The sequence below is a fragment of the Nerophis ophidion genome, linkage group LG13 (assembly GCF_033978795.1).
Source record: "Nerophis ophidion isolate RoL-2023_Sa linkage group LG13, RoL_Noph_v1.0, whole genome shotgun sequence".
Taxonomy (NCBI): domain Eukaryota; kingdom Metazoa; phylum Chordata; class Actinopteri; order Syngnathiformes; family Syngnathidae; genus Nerophis; species Nerophis ophidion.
The window spans coordinates 45497683-45519047 of record NC_084623.1 but is presented as its reverse complement, the minus strand read 5'-3'; the positions used below and the strand labels follow the sequence as shown (position 1 = coordinate 45519047).

The 21365-nt window shown below is 37.1% G+C and overlaps 1 protein-coding gene across 6 annotated transcripts in view; it reads left to right on the top strand.

The window, feature by feature from the left end:
• sphkap (SPHK1 interactor, AKAP domain containing) overlaps positions 1 to 21365 on the top strand; it is a 393096-nt gene that overhangs the window by 321014 nt on the left and 50717 nt on the right. For all 6 annotated transcript variants that reach the window (XM_061919048.1, XM_061919045.1, XM_061919049.1 and 3 more), the window contains one exon: positions 1063 to 1173. In XM_061919048.1, coding sequence (XP_061775032.1) covers positions 1063 to 1173 — 111 coding nt within the window. The remainder of the gene's footprint in view (positions 1 to 1062; positions 1174 to 21365) is intronic.

The following is a 21365-nucleotide window of genomic DNA, read 5'->3' as shown; positions in this document are numbered from 1 at the left end:
GTGGACGCTGGCGGGACGCACCGTAGTTTGGGGAGCCCTGGCGTCGCCTAAATGGAAGTGTGGCTGCTTCTGAATGTAGTGCAGCTGAGTCAACAACACAATTTGTTGAGTTTGCAGTGACCAATTTGTCAATGTCTATGTGGACTTAAAAATAAACTGTAAAAGCTTGTTTATTGATTTATTTGTTTTTTTTATGTTCTCTTTCACATTTACCTACGAGCAGTTTTCTCAGACTGCAATGGGATTTGTGTGTTGTGAAGTGAATTATATTTAAATAGCACTTTTCTCTAGTGACTCAAAGTGCTTTTACATAGAGAAAGCCAATATCTAAACTACATTTAAACCAGTGTGGGTGGCACTGGTTTAAAGTGTCTTGCCCAATGACACAACGTCAGTGACTAGGATGGCGGAAGCGGCGATGGAACTTGGAACCCGGAAGTTGCTGGCACAGCCACTCTACATTCCGAGCTATGCCACCCGTGTTGTTTTTAGCGTCCATGGTTCAATGTTTAGCATTAAGAAGAGAGAATGTTACATTTTAAATATTTGGCTTGCATTTGTGAAGGCACTGCAAAAACTGAATAGATAAATGTTACAAGCGAATGGCTTGATTTTCTCGTCACTTCACACGTTTGGAATGTGTTATTTCACATTGCCTCACATCGCCTTTGCAATTAAAGATATATCTGTCTGCATCAGCGAAAACACATTTTAGCAGCTTTCGACGCAAAGTGACAATGTATTGGGGTGCTTATTAAAACAGAGGAGTCAATTTTCTTTACAAAACATTTTCATCCGTCTGTGTGACAAACACAGCAGCACCGTTTTCATCTTAAAGGCTTCATTAAATTGTCCACCCCTGGGAGAGGACAATTCCTTTGCATGTATAATAGCCACTGTCTGGTGAGCTGACAGGTTATGGATTGGCAGCTGTGGAGCCGTGAAGGTCCTGGAAAAGGGTGGATTGATTCTGTTAACCTGAAGAGGAAATACTGAGGCTGACGGTTGAAAGTGAATGTGTAAGTGGTGCTGTAGCTGAGAGGTGGTGTATCTGTGTTTTAGGTGCTGTGCAGCAACAGCGCGTTGGACTCTTCAGAATACTGGCTGAGGAACGAAAAAGCTCTGTGTAGACTGGGCCTTCTGGACTACGACGCAGAAGGCAGCTGCACCATGGTGAGTAACATTCTGCGAATGATGAAAAACAACAAAGATGGCCCTGGTCTCTCTAGTATAGAACACATTCTAGACCAGGGGTTCTTAACCTTATTGACTTTGGGGGCCAACTTTTCCACTACAGAGGGGCCTGGGGCACACTCAAATATTAACACTGAATTAATCATCAGTCAATGTTTATTTATATAGCCCTAAATCACAAGTGTCTCAAAGGGCTGCACAAGCCACGACGACATCCGCGGTACAGAGCCCACATAATCTTATTTTTGATTTTAGTCATATTCAATTATTTTTTATTGAAGCTACTTACAACATTGTTTTATATGAAAGCATGTGTTAATCACAAACATTATTTATTCAACACACAAAATTCAGGCTGATTCGTCAAATAAAAAGCAACAAAATATACTGCATAAAGGAACTCATGAATAACCAATGATACAATTTAAACATACCACTTTTTGTTGCTAGAATGCCTTAAATTTGTTATAAATAATACAAAAATGTTTCTTAAACTGTCAATAAAATTAAAGTGCAAATGAAAATACAGCATTACCACTTTAGTCATAATTATTGCGCTTAACTTCTCTGACTTTAGCTACAGACTTGTTCTATTTATTTAATATTGTCAATACTGCCACAACTGACCATGTACTTTGTAAGAAGAAGAATACGCTATATAGAAAATTTATAGTACAAAGAACTACAGAGGCAGAAGTTAAGTACAAAAAGTATAAAAACAAGTTAACAAACATACTACGATCATGTAGAAAAGAATATTACAGTGAATTATTGGACAGGAACAAAAATAATATGAGAGCAACATGGGGCATTCTCAATAGCATTATTAAAAATGGCACTAAGAGGGATTACCCCCATTACTTCTTAGACAGAAATAAACATAATGACAACATAAAGGAAGTAGTTGAAAGCTTTGATAACTACTTTGTAAATATTGGACCAAAATTGGAAGAAAGGATTCCAGACCCAGTTTCAATTGAGGACTATTATGATACCATAGAGCGAAATCCCAACTCCATGTTCCTCAGTAATGTGACACAGGAGGAAATAGTTAAAATTGTGAAAAAATGTAAATCAAAGACTTCAACTGATTGTAATGGAATTGATATGGATACGATAAAAAAGGTGATTGATGAGATCTCAGGACCATTAATGTATATTAGTAACCTATCATTTCAAACAGGTACATTTCCAAACAAAATGAAAATAGCTAAAGTTGCACCAATTTATAAGACTGGTGATAAACATCTATTTACAAATTATAGACCTGTTTCTTTACTTCCACAATTTTCTAAAATCATTGAAAAACTGTTCAATAACAGATTAGAGTTTCATAAATAAATATAGAATACTCGAAGAGAACCAATATGGATACAGAGCTAATGTTTCAACTTCAATGGCTTTAATTGAAATCACAGAAGAAATTACCAATGCAATAGATAGTAAAAAATGTGCGGCAGCAGTGTTTATGGATCTAACTAAAGCATTTGACACAATTAATCACAATATTTTAATAAAAAAACTGGAACGATATGGCATCAGAGGGTTAGTCTTAAATTGGATAAGAAGTTATCTAACGAACAGGAAACAATACGTGAAGCTAGGCAAACACACTTCTACAATGCTAAATATTTCCTGTGGTGTACCTCAGGGATCAATACTAGGACCTAAATTATTCAATCTCTATATAAATGACATTTGTAAAGTTACAAGAGATTTAAAGTTAGTATTATTTGCGGATGATACAACAGCCTTTTGTTCAGGAGAGAACACACAGTGGATAATACAAATAATAACAGAAGAAATGAACAAATTAAAAAAATGGTTTGACAAAAAGACTATCATTGAATCTCGGTAAAACTAAAATAATGCTATTTGGTAACAGTAGAAAAGAAAGTCAAACACAAATACAAATAGACGGAATAGAAATTGAAAGAGTAAATGAAACCAAATTTCTAGGTATAATGATTGATGATAAATTGAACTGGAAATCTCATGTAAAAAATATACAACATAAAGTTGCAAGAAATACATCAATAATGAATAAAGCCAAATATTTTCTAGACCAAAAATCACTTTATATTCTCTACTGCTCACTAGTGTTACCATATCTGAGTTACTGTGTAGAAATATGGGGAAATAATTACAAAAGTACACTTCATTCACTAACAGTATTACAAAAAAGATCAGTTAGAATAATACATAATGTTGGATGTAGAGAACATACAAACCCTTTATTTATTGAATCAAAGATACTGAAATTCCACGACATAGTGGAATTGCAAACAGCTAAGATTATACACAAAGCAAACTACAACCTGCTTCCCAAGAATATACAACAATTCTTCTCAACAAAAGAAGAGAAATATAATCTTAGAGAAAAATGTAATTTAAAACATTTGTATGCACGTACAACACTTAAAACCTTCAGTATATCAGTATGTGGAATTAAATTATGGAATGGATTAAGCAAAGCAATCAAACAATGTACTAATACGATCCATTTCAAGAAACTCTTCAAACTGGAAGTGTTAAAGTACAAAAATGAAGAACCATGATAAACATTCTGATTTTACTCACTCATTCATTCTCAAAATAATCTGATTTATCTCATCGTATGGATTAAAATTCAAGCAATTATTTATTTATTTATTTATTTATTTGTATTGTGATTACTTATTACTTATGGAGTATACATTGTGAATACATTGAGAACAGGAAGTGAACAAAAGTTTTAGCAACTGTTATGTAAAGAAAAGGGGTAGGATTAAATAAGCTCTGCTTCTTCCTCCTCCTTTTCGAACATGTTGAAAAGAGAAACTGGAAATTGTGATGTATCATGTTGTATGCTTGCATGTTCGAAATAAACTCAAACTCAAACTCAAACTTTTTATAATGAAAATTAGTTTTTTTTTCAAATTGTTGGTTTACTTAGCTAACAGTGGATGCATGTGACATGTTATTGTTGTCAGCCTGTGGCGATACTGAATGTTACCATTATGTTTGGAATTTTTCCTTTTTGCAAATCGACAGCATATAATTATATTGGATACATTTTGAATCTCAGTTACTGTACCATCATACTGTAATTCAGTAGTTTTCATAAAAAAGGTAATTGTGGACAAGTACTTCTTGTGCCTGTTACACACATGGTTATGGTATTAGTTTATTTCGAACATGCATACAATTACAGTACATGACATGTTTCCATTTTCTTTATACAACATGTCTGAAAAGTAGGCGTAAACACATCTTGTGTAATCCTGCCGCTTTTCATATCATAGCAGTTTTTAACACATTTATTTGTACTCAAGGTGTAACAACAGTGAATAAATGAGTAAAAAAATAAAAAGAAACTATGGTAAATCATTTCTAAACAAAAACAAAGTTATCATAAAAATAGTTAAGTAGTTTATGGTTCACATTAGGACTGCACAATTTTGAGAAGAAAAATGGTTGCGATATTTCTCTGAAATGGCGATTCTATTTGCAATGTTTGCAATTAATACATAAAAATGCATAAAACTGAGAAAATAAAAGTTGAAGGAAGATTTTAATTTTAGACTCAGTCAACATATTCTTATCTGAATGTGCCACACATTAAAACAATATGCAATTTACTTCAAACAATATTTGGCTTTATGCAGACAGACTCAGAGATTTTGTCTACATTATGCATTTAAATGGAAGAAATAATCAATTAAAAATAGTGTTTCTAATATAATGTAATCATTATATATATATATATATATATATATATATATATATATATATATATATATATATATATACATGCAAATATTAATTTAAAATATACAAAACCTTCATTTCTCATGTGTAATGACCGCCGTGGTGTAATTGGAAGGTAAAAATATTTAGTATCCTAAATAAACAAAAAATAAAATGGAATCATCTCTGTAAGCAAAAAGTTAATTGGAATAAATATTGAACATCTTAAAGGGTAACTGTTTTTTTTAGGGAATTTTGCCTATCATTCACAATATATATATATATTTTTTAAGCATACTAAATAAATGTTATCCATAGTCCGCTTACAATGACGCAGATAACCGCTCTATTTCACCTATAAAGCTCTTGAAAAAATATCTGAATACTTCCATTGCGGTTTTATTTTCATGATGTAAGTATATTTGTAATGTAGTAACGGGGACATTTATATTAATATTCACGTGTTTTGATCATTTTAAGCTATGGCTGGGCGATATGGCCCGAAAGTTATAACATTATGTTTTTATCTTGATCAGTATTATTTATTGATACTTTCTATGACTTTTTTAAGCCTGCAAATACATACAGTAAAACAATTTCCAACTTACCAAGGGTGCTACTTATCAGTGGAAAGAGTGTGTGTGTATTGGGTGAGTGAGTGGGGAGCAGTAACATGCAGCAGTAGTAGCGAATGTGTCGGGTTGTGTCCTGCAGAAATAAGATTAAAGCAAAGTAATTGTTATAGATAGGCGGCCTAGTCATTCCGACCCGAAAGCAGAGCTTAGCAAACCCATTTTCGGGTGAAGTGAAGGGTGTTACCCCCGACGAAAACATCAGTCCAGGAGGGAACGTCTCCCCTGCCCTCCTCCTACGGTCTGCGAATGGGAGCGGAACAGAAGGAAAGGTGTAGTTTACCATGAATTGATTAACGTGGACCCAGACTTAAACAAGTTGAAAAACTTATTCGGGTGTTGCCATTTAGTGGTCAATTGTACGGAATATGTACTGTACTGTGCAATCTACTAATAAAAGTTTCAATCAATCAATCAATACTGTTACGTCATTGGCTGTTACCTTCTTGTTCCCAGTTTTCCAGTTTTCGCATTCCCAAAGCGCGAGTTGCTTTATGAAACACATCTTGCTTAATTTCTGGATTAATCCGACCTCTGTCTGTCTTGAATATTATCAAATGCATTTTATATTGATATCGATTGTGTCTATTGCAATATAATTTGATATTGTTTTATCGGTCCAGCCCTATTTTAAACAAATGCGGCGCATTAATTTAAAGAACGCATCACCTTTTGCTTTTTTTTTTTCTTGTTTATTGTTGAAGAGTCACTGCAGACTTCATAAGAGCCAACAAACATAATAAAACATCACTTACTGTTCTAGGGCTGCTGTCATTAGGATGCAGACTCCTGGGATGTATATATAATTCCATTTAGATAAAGAATGACTCATAATCCTCGCAAAGAATACGGGTGGGTGGCAAAATAAGCGCTTTTTGTCGTTTTCGCCACTCCCGAGTCTAAATTGGCTGTCAAAATATACCCACTTGTTGGAATATGTCATCTTTCTACTATCCAGGTGGGAGGCATGACTTATGATTGTAGAGGGTACCCTCTAGTGGGTTCTTCAGGCCACCACACACTACCAGGAGAGCCAGGAATTCCGGGTATAACACTTTTATTTTCATAAATAGTGCAACGTCTTTTCCTTCTGCGTCTGCTCAGCAGCACCTCCAACTCCAACTACTCGTCTCATCACGACTGCTGTTAATAAAGGCGACAGGTGATTAGATAACAAGGCCAACCTGGGCCATCTACGCACCTGTCGCTGTCTTTGAGGCCGGTCCTGGCAACACACCGTTCTGCGGCAGGTCCGCGGGCCACGCCCCCCTCCACAATGATCTACAATAAACTTACAGGGAGCAAGGAGACAGCAGACCACTCGATGATGTAAACATAGGCACCCCTAATCACGGCGCCTCTATAGTTTGTCTGCGTTAGCGCTTATAATAACAAAATCACTAATACTGGGTTATTTTCAAGTCATGAACTGCAAATGAAGTATTGTTGGCGCATTTTGAATAGTCATTTTTTGGATTTTATGGGCAGAATAGAAGACCTCCCCATGACTTTGCTGTAAGCAGACTTATTTAAGTTTATTTAGAATCCATTAAAATAAATTCCATCCGTTTTCATGTCTTTCATAATGATTGTGAACAATAGGCAAACAGAGTGCAGTTCCCCATTACAGTGCATTTTTTCCCCCATTTTTTTATTTTTTTATTGCTATCACGTGATCACAGCATTTTCGCTCGATCGTTTGTGTTGATAGGCTCATATCGCCCATCCGATTTAAAGCCAAAATATTCCCCCAATGGGACATTTTGCTTAAAATCTTATTTTTTTCTTCTGAATTCGTGTTACTTTGTGGCACTTTTCACTGGGGAGTCACGAGGCTCTCTGTTCTGTGTGTTGGCGTCTCTGCTGAGACAAAGATTGTGAATGAGTTGAAAGATGACTCACTGCATTCAGTTAATTCTACAGTTACATAAAGGCGCTCTGGGGCTGAGAGCGATGTACATATTAAAACATCTTTCCTTCTGTTTGAAACTAAGACAAACAAAGGCGAGGCTCAATATTCTCATTGGCCAACATGTCTATCACTCAAATCCTGGTGACAGCGGAGGAAAAAAAACTTTCTCTTGCGGTTGTTTATCGCATTAATTAAAACCTCAACGTCGATTCGATTCCAAATAATCGTGCAGCCCTTGTTGATATTATGGGATGAATAAAATAATCTCATTTTTTAATAAGGTTTTACATGTTTTATTAAGATTCTTCTTCTTTGTACTTTGAACACTTTTTGTAGTAACATTTTCTTAGCCATGATAATACTGTCACATTGTTTGATTTCTTTGCTCTATCCATTCCATAATGTAATAGAATTACATTATGGAATGGATTCTAAAACAATTACTATTGATTTAGGAATTCAGTTACCGTAAACATTGTTAGTTGGTAATGTGGAAGGTGGATCATGACTAAAAGTTGTCCAAAAGAGTGCATGTGAAACATGAACGTTTGTGCAGTGGTATGGATTGAAAAGGACATTGTTGTGTCGTCAAGGACACAAGAAAAATATGAAAAGTTTGAGCTACACGAAGGCACGCAGGTGTGAAGTCAGTTGTTAAAAATGCTTTTATGTAAAGGTTGCTTTGACAATGTCTTTGGTTGTTTTTAAAATGCAATACACTGTAGTTCTGTAGGCCAAAGTAAAACTCTGCAGACATGTTAGCATTGAGTCAAGTTCAAGATGTTTTCAGTGGAAAATTGAATTTTGTTTCTTTTTGTGAGCAGAAAAGCTTAGATAAAGCCAATCAGATAGGAGGCCCACTCACAAAAATAACCTATTATGAAATACCATTTTTCAATTACAAAAAAAGGGACTGTCACATCAGTGGTAAGACTGTATTTCATCTCCTCCGGGCGCAATCGGGTTCCTGTCTAATTCTCCTAATAATGAGGTTGGATCTCTCACATCACAAACATAGCAGTAGACTGAATTGAAAAAGCAGCAGGGATCACTCAACAATCTGAAATCCAAACAATCAGATAGTGATCATCAAATACAAAATAATTCGCCTAAAGCTTCTGTGTTCTACAAAATAAATGCCAGTGTTGAAGTGAAACGCTGAAGTGTTTTGACATTTTTTTCCCTCCTCACTCTCCCCCCTAAAACATGCCTCAAGTATCATCACAGAGATAAGAGGAATAGCGGTAATTTAGCAATGAGCACCGCACCTTCACTCATGTTGCACTTGGAAAATGTCACTAGCCGCTGGTTTATATGTTTGCGTCGGACATCCCCAGTCGGTAGATGAGACATTTTGGACCACATGTCCATTGGTCTGAAATATCTTTGTGGGAGTTGCATCGGAGACCTTGAAACAAGTTGAGATCATTTCTGTATCAGACCACTGCTAAAAAAGGTAAAGCGAATGTTCAGTTGAACATCTTGTGGTCAAACACAACCACATGCAGCTCTCCGCCTCATTTGTCCACATTTAAAAGAAATGACATGAAATTCCCTTGGTAAATGAGAAAAATACCAATAGAGATGTCCCAAAACTGCTTTTTCACTTCCAATACCATTTATTAGATTGGCTAATACCTATATTGATCAGCACAAATCATACATTCTTGTATTATTTTGTAGTGTAGAATGTAAGAAAAGGGTTAAACAGATAAAATGACTCATTAGTAGGTCTGAAAAACACTAACCTACACTGTCTGGAATGGACTTTTGCTGTCTATACATTTTAAGTGAATAGGGTGGAGGGCATAAAACGATATCAAAATATAAATCACGATAGACATGTAAATCATTGGTACTTTAACTTAACCTGACACTTACCAGATCCTTGAAGTTCGCTGAGCTCCACACAAGGATCTGGGCTCGAGGGCATCGCAAACTCCTTCAAGATAGCAAAAAATAATGAACCAAACAGGATCGCCGGGCGCATACTTGCCAACCTTGGGACTTCCGATTTCGGGAGGTTTGGGGCGGAGGCTTGGTTGGGGGCGTGGTAAGGGCGGGGGTGTGGTTAAGAGGGGAGGAGTATATTTACAGCTAATTCACCAACTCGAGTATTTCATATATATGTATATGTATATATATATGTATATGTGTATAAAATACCTTCAGTGAATTCTAGCTTCATATATTTTTGTTATATATATAAATAAAAGAAAATAGCTAAAATTGAAAAAACTAAGCTTTTACAAATAGGAAAAAGAAATAATCAGTTATTTCAGTTTTATTTATAATCTGAGCCCGAACGATTTTTTTTTTTAGTACTTTATTTTGAAAAATGACCGGATTCTCTCGGTTATATCTTGGTCACGTGAGCGGAAAAATTTAACCTAGCGAGGAAAATGACTAAAAAACAGACGTCTTTGGAAAGTTTCTTTGTGAAGGGGAAAAGGCACAGTGAAGAGAGAGAAGAACAGCCTACGACTTCCAACAAAAAGAAAGCTTTTAATAGACGATACCAGGAGTCCTACTTCAACTATGGATTTATCGCAACAGGTGATTCCCACGCACCGAGCCCGCTATGCATAATATGTTGCGAGCAGCTCTCTAATGAGACAATGAAGCCTTCAAAACTGCTTCGCCACTTAGAGACCAAACACCCTGGATTAAAAGACAAGCCCGTGGAGTATTTTAAAAGAAAAAATCATGAACATGAAAAACAGAAGAAATTACTGACACCACATCAGTAGATGAGAATGCACTGAGAGCATTCTACTTAGTGGCTAATCGTACTGCTAAGGTGAGGGAGAGGAGGAGAGCTTGTGAGTCGACTCGTGCGCGCAAACATGCAGGAGGGAGGCCTATCTGACGGTTCAAACTGACAACTTTATTTCAGCTGTTGAAAAATAACACTCATAATGACAGTAGTGTGGAATTGGTGGTTCTTGTCATTTATGTATTTTTCCACGTGATTTTTTGATTTATGTAATGGACAGAGAGGAAGGTACCAGAGACTTTGATGTTATACTCATGTTATGTTGGCGCAATGTGCTAAAAAAGGTTCATATGAGTACACAGTTTATTATTTTACTTTTTTCATGACAAAAAAAAAAAAGCTATAGCCAACATTCACCAGGAGATGGCAACAGACAACATAGATCACTCTATTACAGACGGCGTCGCCATGGCTGTAACTTCCTCGTTCTTCTGCTTGTCTCCTTGTGTGTGCAGTTTTTTTATTAAAATCCCTAGATGTTGTAACGTGATTGGGCAGGCAAGCTGTTTATATTGCAGGAAAGCGGACGTGAAAATAGGCTGTCCCCACTCAGGTCTGCATGGAGCTGGCGGGGGCGTGGCCTCCAGCTCCGTCTGAATTTCGGGAGATTTTCGGGTGAAAATTTCTTCTGGGAGGTTTTCGGGAGAGGCGCTGGATTTCAGGAGTCTCCCGGAAAATCCAGGAGGGTTGTCAAGAATCTCGTTATATGCAAATATAATGATAATAAAGTCTATTCTATTCTATTCTATTCTAAGTTTGGCCGTGCGGGATTTCATAGATGTCAAGTAGCTCCGAAACGGCTGTTTGATTCAAACAACAATGACGGCACGACATTGATTCTGCTACTGCAACTGTTTTCCGACATCGATCGTCTACTGACATTGCTACGTTGTTTCAGTAAAAGTTCTCTAACTTTTCGCTCTGTCGTTATCCAGTGTTTTGGATTTCCCCACGTCGCTCTCATCAGCGTCACGGGTTGATTTGGATGTAAGTAGTTGAAGTAGCACGTCATTCAAGATAACGGACAAGTGGTTTATCCAATCACATACAATTACTTTTTTTACAAGGCCCCGCCTTATGAAATACATCTATTGAGAAGTCCCAGATCGTTGTGTGGAGCTCAGCGAACTACAAGGATCTTGCAAGAGTCAGGTTAACTTTAATTGATATTAAAAAAAATGTGTTCGATAAAATATTCAATTATTATTATTTTTTTTCATTTTTTGTTGGAAGAAACTGGAAGTTTCAAAGCAAGATTGGATGCATGAACAAAGGCATGCGCACTCCGGTTAACTAGGCAACGTAGGAAGTGACCGCCAATCAACTATCAAGTTTTTGGCTGTGCCATCTTGTCTCTTTTTTTTTTTGCATGAACTAAGAAGAGAAACTAAAAATGAGTGCTGCAGAGAGCAAATAAATTGTGGATAAAGCAGTTAAGGTCATCTCGACAGAATGTCATTTTTTTAAGACGGAGCCTAGTCAGACAATTGTGATCTGTGAATTGTGCAGAGCGTTTGTCCCCATTCCTATCACTCACCCTTGAGCACAGTCAGAAATTTCTGGCACTAAACCTGCATTAGAATATTTATTCTCAGGTTTTTCTGTTTACATTTTCACACTTTGAACTCATTTGTTACACTTTATTTAGCAATTCTTATATATTCCTTACTTGTGCACCTTAATTTCAAGAGGTTATTGTTTAGTGTTCAATGTGATGTTCGAATTTTGTTTACATTGAGTGTTTTCCATGGTTGTATTTTTTTTTTTCCATTTCTGTTTAGATAGCTGAGGGAATCATAATCAGAGGAAGGTTACCTTTTTTTTTTTAAATAAAAATATTTACATTAAATATATTTTTCTCATTGTCCCTCTCTTTGATAGCCCATTAAAATATAATTTATTGATATCGACCAATATAAAACACTAATATCGTGATAGTTTTCAGTCATAAAAAAAACGTGCAGTTCCCCTTTTAAGTGTAATATGCTTCAGCCTTGGAGAATTTGTATCTGCCATGTTTCCTTTTTTTGTAAATGACATCACTAAAATACCAGAAAATACCTTGAATGCCTATAGCTGAGTTGCATATGACGTCATACCCGTTTTTCTTCTTTGTGGCTTAATTGACACGAAGGTCAAGCAGCTTGAGAGTAGCATTAAAACAAGTAACAGTGAGTGTAGAGTTTGAGCAGAAAATGCCGTATTGCTGTTCTGTTCTTGGTGTTCCAGTCGTTCAAATAGAGAGATGAGAAAGAGCTTTCATAGATTCCCGAAAGAAGTGGTTCATTAAGGTATTAAAGTCAGAAATAAAACTAAAGTGTGTCGAAGAATATGGCTCTTAAAGATATCACATTCATCATATTGTGGAATACGATCGGACCATGCTTGTGTCTGCAGTGATCACTTTGCAAAATTTTTGTTTGAACATTTGATTTGTTTGAGAAACTTTTTGTGGTGCAGTCGATTTTATTCTCTACTTTATTAGTAGTTTTTGAGAGCAGAACTAAACGTATAGAAAGGAGAAGAGAACAAATAATTTTTTTGGGTTGCTATATGCCTAAATATAACTACATAGACCGTGTTGTGTAAATAAACTAACGTCATATTAAGTCCTAGTAGTAAATATCGATTATTGGTCCAATCTACCATATTTTTATTGTCTATTTTCATAACAGAAACTAAAATCTTAGTTGTTGTTGTGCAGAAAAGCTAAGTGCTTCTTTTGACACTGATGACCACATTATAGCGTCTTTGGTGATATTTGTTGGCATCAAAAAAATATCCCTAATAGTAGATTTATAAATCCCTCAGACTCAACAGTATATACTGAATCTTGTTATCGCTATCAAAGATTCATGCTAAACAACAGGGACATTTATAGCTAAATAATGACGCTAAATATGAACTTCACACCTTAAAAACAACTGCAGACATGAATTGTAGATTAGATTATTTGTAGCAGGAAATCAACTGTAAACGAACTTATCCTTTTTCTCATTAGTGTCATGATCACAGGTGCCCGGCACTCGTGTCATCCAAATACGTTACTTAGAGATGCACGAATAAGTCCCAACCTTCTTTCATGGATTAATGTTAAATTTGTTAACCCCTCCAGATTTAAAGACATGATGTGCCTCCTATCTTTTCTTCTCTAAATACCATTAGTGTCAAGTGAAGTGAGGTAGCGACAACCTCTTTTATACATATATATATATATGTATATATATATATATAATTCACATGTTAAATGGAATAAGTTTTTAAAAAATATATAGTTTTCTTAAGAGTGTAAGAATCCACTCGATCTCATTTAAAATATTTGTTTTCAAATTGCCTGTATAGATGCCTCGAAACCTTTCAAAATCCGTTTAAATCTGCATTCATGTAAATAAACGTTGCCTGAAACCCTGAAGTACCCGCATGGGCCTCTAAGTCACGTGATTGCAACCCACGTATGGGAGGACATTTAGATGTCAACTGAATTAAGAGTTGCACAAGTAAACTTGCTGCAAGATTGCTTGTATTGGAAGATTTATATCGCCGGTACTGTCAAACCACATACTTGTTTTTTTGTTAATATCCAACCGATATCAATAACAAATGGGACATGATGACAGGCCAAAGGTAGTGGATGTTAAACACCTTTCACTCCCCCTTCTACATGAGGATGTCTCACAGGTGCTCAATTGGGTTCAGGTCTGGAGACAGACACTAGTATGCTACTTGGCTACTCCATTACATTGGAAAACTGACATGCCATCTACTTTATAAAGCAGAGATGTCAAAGTCGTTTTCATTGAGGGCCACATCACAGTTATGTTTAGCCCCCGAGGGCGGCGTCTAACAGTGAATATTATTATTACACTTTTTTAATGCATTTTATTAGTAGATTCTTTAAATAAAATATATATATAAAAAATATGGTAAGTTGCAATAATTTCACCTCAAAATTTAGTGTATCATGTTACTGTAAATGGAAAAACAGTACTGCTGTTTTGATGGTAAAAAAGGCAGCTCAGTTGCCAAAATTTTACTGTGAAATTTACATTTGTTTTTTTAGTGTAAATTAAAAAAAATGCAATTTTCCAGTAAAATTTTGGCACCTGAGCTGAGATTTACATTTTTTTTTTTTTAACCACAAATCAACAACCGTGGAATTTTCGGTGTATTACTGTAAATGCCAAAATGGCACCACCGTTTATTAGAGTAAAAAAAAGTACAGTTTTTTTCATTTAGAGAAAAATGTTGGAAAAACCACTGTAAATTTGACTATTATCTATTGCTACTTTTACATTGTACAATTTGATGGATAACTTGCTTTGTAATCATTATTATTAGTATTTATTTCTATTGAATATATTTTTGCATATTTAAACAATATAGAAGTTTACATAATTTGCGATTCGGATTACATATATATATATTTTTTCCCAAAATGGAAAGAAAAAACACATTTAGTAAGGAAAGTTACAGTACTCTATTGATGCATATTATATCCAGGCTTTCGAGAACTGCAGTTCCCAAGCACTTATGCCATCACCATGCTTGACTGTCAGCACGTCATAGTTTTCCTGGTACTCACTTGTGTTACCAGCATTAGACAATAATAGCTGTGTGTTGTTGGGGGAAAAAAGCAGTTTGAACTCTGAATTTTAAACTGGAATCTCCCTGTTAGAGTTGGGCAATTGTTTTTAGCATGCTCAAACTTAATTGTGACGAATGCCAGCAAGAAGACAATGTTCTCTCTCTGCAAACAAGCTGCCTCTCATGCTCCCACCTCTGTAATCAGAATATGCCATCCTTTTGGTGTCTTTGCAGATCTGGCTTAATGCAGATCGTGGTCATTTGTTTTCTTTCCTGTGAGTTAGAAGACTTTCCACGAGCTCAGAGGCAGCCCATCCTCCCACAGCATCATCCTGTCTTTGAAGTGACAAATTGCTCTTCCGACTCTCAGTCCTCTGTTGGGCTTGCCACACTCTATAAGGCCAATCAGTCAAACGGGGGCTTACAATTGATGACACCGCCTCAGCAAAGAGAGCTCTTCACTCGCAAACTGAACTGTATACGGAAGCAAAAAATGGCAACGGGTAAATGGCGGCCACAATCTGAGAAATGGGGTTCATGAAAATGAGTGTACATGAAACAACACAGGTCAGGTGCAATGCAGTTCATGAGTACATTGAAATTGGTTCAAACTGATTCAAGACAAAATTCCCCAAAAAGTGATTGCTTATAACTAGGGATGTCCGATAATATCAGACGTCTGATATCAGCCGATACATGCTTTAAAATGTAATATCGGAAATTATCGGTATCTGTTTCAAAACGTAAAATTTATGACTTTTTAAAACGCCGCTGTGTACACGGACATAGGGAGAAGTACAGAGTGCCAACAAACCTTAAAGGCACTGCCTTTGCGTGCTGGCCCAGTCACAAAATATCTACGGCTTTTCACACACACACAAGGAAATGCAAGCATACTTGGTCAACAGCCATACAGGTCACATTGAGGGTGGCCGTATAAACAACTTTAACACTGTTACAAATATGCGCCACACTGTGAACCCACACCAAACAATAATGACAAACACATTTCGGGAGAACATCTGCACCGTAACACAACAGAACAAATACCCCGAACCAATTGCAGCACTAACTCTTTCCGGGACACTACAATATACACCCACCCCAACCCCGCCCACCTCAACCTCCTCATGCTCTCTCAGGGAAAGCATGTCCCAAATTCCAAGCTGCTGTTTTGAGGCATGTTAAAAAAATAATGCACTTTGTGACTTCAATAACAAATATGGCAGTACCATGTTGGCATTTTTTTTCCATAACTTGAGTTAATTTATTGTGGAAAAACTTTTTACATTGTTTAATGCGTCCAGCGGGGCATCACAACAAAAATTAAGCATAATAATGTGTTAATTCCACGACTGTATATATCAGTATTGGTTGATATTGGAATCGGTAATTAAGAGTTGGACAATACCGGAATATTAGATATAAGCAAAAAAGCCACTATCGGACATCCCTACTTATAACTAGTGTTGTACGGTATATCGGCACTGATAAAATAGTGCGGTACTAATAAAGAAAAAGAAAAAGTTCTATGATGCCTTCGGAGGGGGGGGGAACCTAAAACTTTTTTTATTCATGTGCCATGGTGACATCGTTGGTGATATAAGCCGATACATGCGCATGTGAGGGAGGCATAAGAGGTAGAATGTAATGTACTTATTTTGACTTTAAAATTAACTATAAAAGTGAGTTGTCGCTAGCGGCTGACGCCCCCTTCACAGTGTGTTAGCTACTTTTAAATCTGGCGACAAGCTACATTTTTTGCAAGTATCCTTCCTGGAGGACGGGGAAAAGCTAAACATGCCTTCACTACACAGCGTAGGAGGATACAATAGCTAACAGTAAGCCAGCTACCGGTATTTGTTGGCGTCATTTACTAAACAAGCGTCAACCTGCAGTCCACACTTATCTCTTATGTGTGACTGCCATGTTAGAACCATCAGTAAGCACAACTAGAATTAATACAAACACAAGGCACACTGGCTTATTGAGCGCACTGTTGATTTTTTTAAAAATTTAAGGATTTTAAGAGCGCTTTATAGTCCGAAAAATACGGTGGCTATCATACCCTGCAGTGTAAAAAGTATCCCCCTTTTAAAGGCCTACTGAAACCCACTACTACCGACCACGCAGTCTGATAGTTTATATATCAATGATGAAATATTAACATTGCAACACATGCCAATACGGCCGGCTTAGTTTACTAGATTGCAATTTTAAATTTCCCGCTGAGTTTTTTGTTGAAAACGTCACGGAATGATGACGCGTGCGCGCGACGTCACCGACTGTCAGGAAATATTAGCGCAGCACTTTTTGCGGCTAAAAGTTGTCTCTTTTCATTGTGCAATTAAACAGTATTCTGGACATCTGTGTTGCTGAATCTTTTGCAATTTGTTCAATTAATAATGGAGACTATAAAGAACAATGCTGTTGGTGGAAAGCGGTGTATTGCAGCTGTCCTTAGCACCGAGGTACAGCTGGTGTTTTTTTGTTTTCAACACAGAGCCGTCAAGCGAACATGTTTCTCTACGTCAACCAGCATGTTTTTGGATGGGAAAATTGTGATATATGTCTTACCGGAGACATCATTGGATTATTCGTCCTCCTGCAGTAGTTGTTTAAAAGGCAGCTGTGAGTTTGGCTCCTCAGCTTCTCTCTGAGACACTGCATGTTCACCGCAGCCTTCCAACCTCGAGGTATGTCTTTACAATCTCACTAAAACACGATTAAAACAATAAGCAGATCAGGGATTTTCCAGAATTATCCTAGTAAATGTGTCTAATTACATCTGAAACGCTCACACTGCCGCCGCCCAGAGCCGTCGCTTTTTCTTATTTTATTTTATTTTTTTTAATTTTTTTTCTAGTCCTTCGCTATCAATATCATCATCCAGGGATCTTTCGTCCTCGCTCAAATTATTGGGGAAATTGTTGTTTTTTTCGGTCCGAATAGCTCTTGCAGGTGGAGGCTTCCATTATAAACAATGTGAGGACGTGAGGAGCCCTCACCCTTGTGACGTCATCGTCTGCGACTTCCAGTAAAGGCAGGGTTTTTTTTATTAGCGACCAAAAGTTGCGAACTTTATCGTCGATGTTCTCTACTAAATCCTTTCAGCAAAAATATGGCAATATCGCGAAATGATCAATTATGACACATAGAATGGACCTGCTGTCCCAGTTTAAATAAGAAAATCTAATTTCAGTAGGCCTTTAATGTGAACTATAAACCAATGTTGGACGGTGTCAGCCTGATTGTAGGGACTTAGCGCTGTCTGTGCATGTAAAAAAAAAACTAATGTAAAGCATAACACGGTTCTAACATTTGAATCTGGGATTATATGGATTATATAGCTTTCACACAACCCATCTAAAACATTGACTCAGCTCGTAGACTTTCATGAAAGTATACAAGCGCCTCGCAAAGATAAACTGGCCAAAAATCACATTAATACTTGTCTCACTGTTCGTGTGAAATGTTAGTCTCTTCTTATTACACTTACAGATGTTTATTTACTACTGTTACTTAGACTTTGTCATTATGATACGGAGTAGATTTAGATTGTTTAGATTAGTAGCCTAAATACTAAATGAAAATGCAATACTTTGTGGATGTTTTACTGAATTTTTACATCCTAATTAACCTGCATTTAGTTATCCGGAAAAAATCCTTCAATGTTGTTTTTAGAAAAGGAAGCATGTTTTCAAAATAGTGAGCATGGAAGACTGAGCTTTAATGCAGTATGAAAACATCTAGTCCGTTTCTGGCTACATCATGTCGCCTTTGATCATTTTTTCATGTTCTGCTGTGCTGAATTTCATGTCACCCTCGAGACATGAGGAGAACCTGACAGTGATACAAGGATCGTTTTTTTTTTCTCTTCACCCGACACCGATTTGAGTCTTATGTTTGGTTTGTCTCAGATTATATACAATTGTGGGTTACAATTACACTAAATATTCCTTATGTACTCCTAATCCATCTGACTTTGCTTGCATACACAAGTGGACAGGAAAAAAATAATTCTTTAGAGCCTACTTGGGTTTAAAACTGGTGTGTGGCAGAATACGCAAGTTATGGAATTGTTCTACTCAATCAAGGAAGTACTTGCAAGATGGTAGTATTCCTCATCAACACTGTCCAAAGCTCTTGTCCATTGCAAAGCAGGAAAAGAACAATCCATTCATCACTGGCTTCAAACAAGTCTCTACATCGTGTGCTGAGAGTCCTTTCCCTGGACTGAGAGCAAGAGAACAGAATAAATATGCCATCGGCCGCAGCAGGAGCTTTGACTTACAGCAGGAAGGCAAACCTCCGTACTTAAAACCTTTGCTTCTTTGCTGTCAACCTCAGTCTTAACATCCTTCATCGTGGCCAAAACGGTTTTATATGCAGGTTTTTGACCCTCATATGTCCTCAGATGTTAGGTTTTAAATACCATTTCAAATGTGTCTATTGCTTCAAGACTTGATGACCTTTTAAATTGTCAAATTGTTAAAGGCTCTTGTGTAAATGGTGTTTTGCTGTACTGTGAAATCATAAAACAGTTAGGGACTGATCTTTTAGGATCCAAATACCACAGAATAAACAGTATATACACACTATAAAAAGACGTGTACTAGTAGTGGGTGTGTTGCAAGTGATCTACTAAGATCGCGTGTACAATTGATAAGTGAAAAAGTGTCACAAGCTGCCTTATTTAAATTAGTTTTTCAAATATTTTCTTCTTTCTTTCTAGAGCTTGTGTCGAACTCTGGCCCGCGGGCCAAGTATGGCCCGCCGTGTAATTTCCTTTGGCCCTTGAGGCAATATCAAATTAACATTAGCGCCGGCCCGCCGTGATTATACAGCGGCAGAGCCGCTGTAACACTGCATTCACCCTGAATACTGTTACTTGCCAACCCTCCCGATTTTCCCAGGAAACTCCCGAAGTTCAGTGGCCCTCCTGAAAATCTCCCGGGGCAACCATTCTCCCGAATTTCTCACGATTTCCACCCGGACAACAATATTGGGGGCGTGCCTTAAAGGCACTGCTTTTAGCGTCCTCTACAACCTGCCGTCACATCCGCTTTTCCTCCATACAAACAGCGTGCCAGCTAAGTCACATAATATATGCAGCTTATACACACACACACACACAAGTGAATGCAAGTCATACTTGGTCAACAGCCATATAGGTCACACTGAGGTTGGTCGCATAAATAACTTTAACACTGTTACAAATATGCGCCACACTGTGAACCCACACCAAACAAGAATGACAATCACATTTCGGGAGAACATCAGCACCGTAACACAACATAAATGCAACAGAACAAATACCCAGAACCCCTTGGAGCACTTACTCTTCCGGGGCGCTACAATATACACCCCCCCGCTACCACCAAACCCTGCCCCTCACAACCCCGCCCACCTCATTGTTTTATTTTCAAATGTATTAGCCTGTGGAAAAAGTTAATTTTGATATTTACATCTGAAGGCTGCAAATAGAAAAGAGGCATTGATTTCTTTATTTGAATTGTATTTGATATACCATTGATGTTTTTTCGTTTGTTTTTTGAAAGTTGATTTTGCACTATTAAGTTATATAAGCGTTGCTTGTTCCATATTCAGTGTAAAAGCAAATCAGTGTAACAAACTGAGCAATAACTCATGCACTTTCTCTTGCTACTTCAAGGCTTGAATGTTTTATTCATTCATTATTTTATTTTCAAATTTATAATTAGGCTGTGGAAAAAGTTTACCGTATTTCCTTCAATAGCCGCCGGACATGTAATATGCGCCTCCCTTGAATTACTGCTGGGTAACACTCGCTCCCCAAATTTATTAGCGCATGCTTACTTTTACTGCCTGGTCAAATTCGTGACGTCACAAGTGACTCTTCCCCTGCTGTCATTTTCAAAATGGCGGAGGAGTTTTTGTTTTTGCTTTTACTGTGTGTAAACCAGGGGTCTTGTTCCACAGCCATACAGATCACACTAATGGTTGTGATATAAAAATTTTTTTAACACTCTTACTAATATGCGCCACACTCTGTGAACCCACACCAAGCAAGAATAACAAACACATTTCTGGAGATCATTGGCTCTGTAACCCTCCCCCCCCCCTGTCCGTGAGTCGGTTGAGGTGGGCGGGGTTGGGGGTGCGTGTATTATATAGCCAAGAGTCATGGATGCATTGGAATTCTGGGTAATTCTTATGTTGCGTTTATAATGTGTTACAGAGCCAATGTTCTCCAGAAATGTGTTTGTTATTCTTGTTTGGTTAGAGTTCACAGAGTCTGCCGCATATTAGTTTGATTGTTAAAGTTGTTTATATCACAACCATCAGTGTAAACGTTTTGGCTGTTGACCAACTATGCATTGCAATCTCGTATGAGAAGCAGCGAAATGCATGCGTCCTACCGGCACGCAGATAGCATGTTGTAGAGCAGTGGTCCCCAACCACCGGTCCGCGGCCGCAGAATAATTTTTTTATAATTTTTTTTTTTTTATCACACAATTTTTTACTGCATAGCTTTGGTAAGCGCAGGAGTGAGGAA